The sequence below is a fragment of the Centruroides sculpturatus genome, unplaced genomic scaffold, assembly GCF_000671375.1.
Source record: "Centruroides sculpturatus isolate CEXI.00-Female unplaced genomic scaffold, Cexi_2.0 scaffold77, whole genome shotgun sequence".
Classification (NCBI taxonomy): Eukaryota; Metazoa; Arthropoda; class Arachnida; order Scorpiones; family Buthidae; genus Centruroides; species Centruroides sculpturatus.
Window position 1 is genome coordinate 126,605 of NW_019384320.1, and position 3,751 is coordinate 130,355.

The following is a 3,751-nucleotide window of genomic DNA, read 5'->3' on the forward strand; positions in this document are numbered from 1 at the left end:
ACAGCATACCCACTCACTCATATCTGCGTTACGTAATTTATGCACAACTTTGAAGTTAATCGTTAAGTGTTAAAAACTGCACATTAAAAGTTTATCTATATATATAACCCATTCAACTGTCCGTCTGTCCCGTAACCGTTTGATAACGGACACTAGAGGCGCCCCTATCGTGTGTCATATTTAAAACATTCAAATTAAATTAACAATTTTAATTATTATTTAAATGAACAATATAAATTATTATTATTCATTTGGCCAATAAATTATTATTTGGTCAATATAACAATATAAATAATTCATTATATTTGTAATAGGAATTTATTATTGTCACGGAATGCCTGTAATGTTCACTAGGAGGCGAATAACGAAAAACCGGATAGATTTGAACCGCTACGATAAAACGATAAGGTTTGAAATAGTTAAGCTAATTTTTTAATATAATAATAGAAACCTTTCATGGCACGACCAAAGAAATACGCCACTGTGGAGAAACGTAAAGCTGCCGCTGCTTTAAACATGCCTCATAGGAATTTGTAATACTGCTAAAACGCCCACTAGGGGGCGTCCCGGGCTACTAGTTCGTTTATAACTAATGGATGTTTCTAAAATCGAAGATACCAATGTTGCTAGTGCAGCCTTATCCAAAATATTTTTTTTTAGATTGCTTCGGGTGGACAGTTATTTCTATCAATTTACCTTTTAACAGTTTAATCACTCGAATAGATTTAGAAACATGGATGTCGTCGGGTGCCATTTTCTTAACGGGTTACCCTTTTCAGTGGTAGCCTTCTTTGCCATAAGGTCTGCCCTATCGTTGTTCTCGATGCCGCTATGACGATCAACACAGTGATTTTTATATCTATTAAACTTGCCTTTATATAATTTTTCTATATCTTTATTCAATTTTTTGTTAATTTAATATCATGATACTTATCTTTAGTTAATTGTATATAGTTTTGACAATTAACTTGTGTACACATTTCATTTTTATTAATAAAATGAGTACACAAGTTACTATTATTATTAGGAAATTGTGTTTTATTACACAATTTTCTAATAAATAATTGTGTAGCTTTATCCGCTTTAATAACTGTTTGATAATTCTCGAAAATTCTTTTATATTTTCTAATATTTTAATCCGTTTTAAATATATTTTATTTCTATTCTTGTTTTAAATTATGAGTAACTACATTCANTTGAAGTTAATCGTTAAGTGTTAAAAACTGCACATTAAAAGTTTATCTATATATATAACCCATTCAACTGTCCGTCTGTCCCGTAACCGTTTGATAACGGACACTAGAGGCGCCCCTATCGTGTGTCATATTTAAAACATTCAAATTAAATTAACAATTTTAATTATTATTTAAATGAACAATATAAATTATTATTATTCATTTGGCCAATAAATTATTATTTGGTCAATATAACAATATAAATAATTCATTATATTTGTAATAGGAATTTATTATTGTCACGGAATGCCTGTAATGTTCACTAGGAGGCGAATAACGAAAAACCGGATAGATTTGAACCGCTACGATAAAACGATAAGGTTTCAAATAGTTAAGCTAATTTTTTAATATAATAATAGAAACCTTTCATGGCACGACCAAAGAAATACGCCACTGTGGAGAAACGTAAAGCTGCCGCTGCTTTAAACATGCCTCATAGGAATTTGTAATACTGCTAAAACGCCCACTAGGGGGCGTCCCGGGCTACTAGTTCGTTTATAACTAATGGATGTTTCTAAAATCGAAGATACCAATGTTGCTAGTGCAGCCTTATCCAAAATATTTTTTTTTAGATTGCTTCGGGTGGACAGTTATTTCTATCAATTTACCTTTTAACAGTTTAATCACTCGAGTAGAGTTAGAAACATCGATGTCGTCGGGTGCCATTTTCTTAACGGGTTACCCTTTTCAGTGGTAGCCTTCTTTGCCATAAGGTCTGCCCTATCGTTGTTCTCGATGCCGCTATGACGATCAACACAGTGATTTTTATATCTATTAAACTTGCCTTTATATAATTTTTCTATATCTTTATTCAATTTTTTGTTAATTTAATATCATGATACTTATCTTTAGTTAATTGTATATAGTTTTGACAATTAACTTGTGTACACATTTCATTTTTATTAATAAAATGAGTACACAAGTTACTATTATTATTAGGAAATTGTGTTTTATTACACAATTTTCTAATAAATAATTGTGTAGCTTTATCCGCTTTAATAACTGTTTGATAATTCTCGAAAATTCTTTTATATTTTCTAATATTTTAATCCGTTTTAAATATATTTTATTTCTATTCTTGTATTAAATTATAAGTAACTACAGTCAATAATTTATTTTTAAAAGACAAGTAGTTTGAAGGCCAGGTATGTTGCACACCATAGACTACAAAATTCGGTATGAATTTAATTTTTGACTGAATTTGACTTTTATTTTCGGGCTTGCAAGCTCCATTCACTTGATTGTTCAGCTGTTTTGGAGTCAAAAAGGCAGATCCACGTTTCTTCACTCGTAATCATGCATGTTAAGAACCATTCTCCTGGAGAAAGCATTTCCTCGGCCACTCGAACATGTTGTTTCAGGAAAAAACTTTGAGAAGTCACGTACTGCAAGACCAAACAATCTTTTAAATTTTATATTGTAGTGTAGTTGAAACATATCGGACTTACTGGTCCCTTGAATTTGCCGTTCGAGTGCCTGGGCCCACTAACGACAGAATGGATAAGTCCACTAAACAGAAATATACAGACGTGGGTTCGCGCCTCTTTAATCAGCCACGTAAATTTTCCCCTGATTATTGTACGTTTAAATACCCAAATAGAAACTAGTTTCTCTTAAAAGTCTTCCCAGAAGATCTTCTACCTCAGCAGATCGCTCATGTGTCGCGTTACCGCAAATAAATTATGCCGGGAATGTCGAGAAAGAGACCTTGCCAACTACTTTTATTATTTCTATTATCAAAAATGAAATACAGTACAATATAGACAGTACATTGGTAGTATTATGCAGCATATACTGATCGCTTAATTTTATGTTTCATTCTTTATTCCTGAAACCTGCAAAAATTCAAAACGAGCCGAAATTTCGCCATTTTCCTTTTGAGAACAATACTTGAGAAAGATCTGTTCGGCCTGCTTCAAAAGGCGATTTTTAACATCCGGTTCCATTTTTTGAAAGAGTGCTTTAGGTAATGCTGCAACTAATATATCTAGGAGAAAATAAATTATGGTTAAGCAAAATATTAATGAAAACTCTTATATATGAATATTATCTCGGAATTTATAGTTTCATTACAATAATAAAATCTGCACGTTTTCAATCCCGCAATATGTTTTTTCAATCTTTTTCATTCAACTTTTATTAGTTGAATGAAAAAGCATTAGGTGCATATGTAGAGCTTGCTAATATCCTACAACATTAATACGACCAGAGATAAAAGCTAGATTTATCATACCACCTCATCCAAATCCTCATCACATCAAAACACTTCTAACACCATTCAAATAGGCAAAATACCATAGAGAGTATTTTGCCTATTTGAAAAATTAGTGTAAAATACTATTTGAGAGAATAGTATTTTATACTATTATTTTATTAAATATATTATGTTATTTTATACTACGCTTGTGATATTTTGTTTATTAATTGCAATTTAACTGCTGAAGCATTCATGCCTTCCTTATTTTGGGACAAGTATATCCTGTACTGTACATTATTAACATTCATTTATATTATTA

The 3,751-nt window shown here is 31.2% G+C and overlaps 1 protein-coding gene across 1 annotated transcript in view; it reads right to left on the reverse strand.

Moving 5' to 3' along the window:
* Nucleotides 1-3,043: 3,043 nt before the first annotated feature.
* The window catches only part of LOC111625423 (juvenile hormone acid O-methyltransferase-like), a 9,510-nt gene continuing 8,802 nt past the window's right edge, over nucleotides 3,044-3,751 (reverse strand). The window contains exon 4 of the mRNA XM_023368566.1: nucleotides 3,044-3,222. Within this exon, the coding sequence (XP_023224334.1) occupies nucleotides 3,044-3,222 (179 nt within the window). The remainder of the gene's footprint in view (nucleotides 3,223-3,751) is intronic.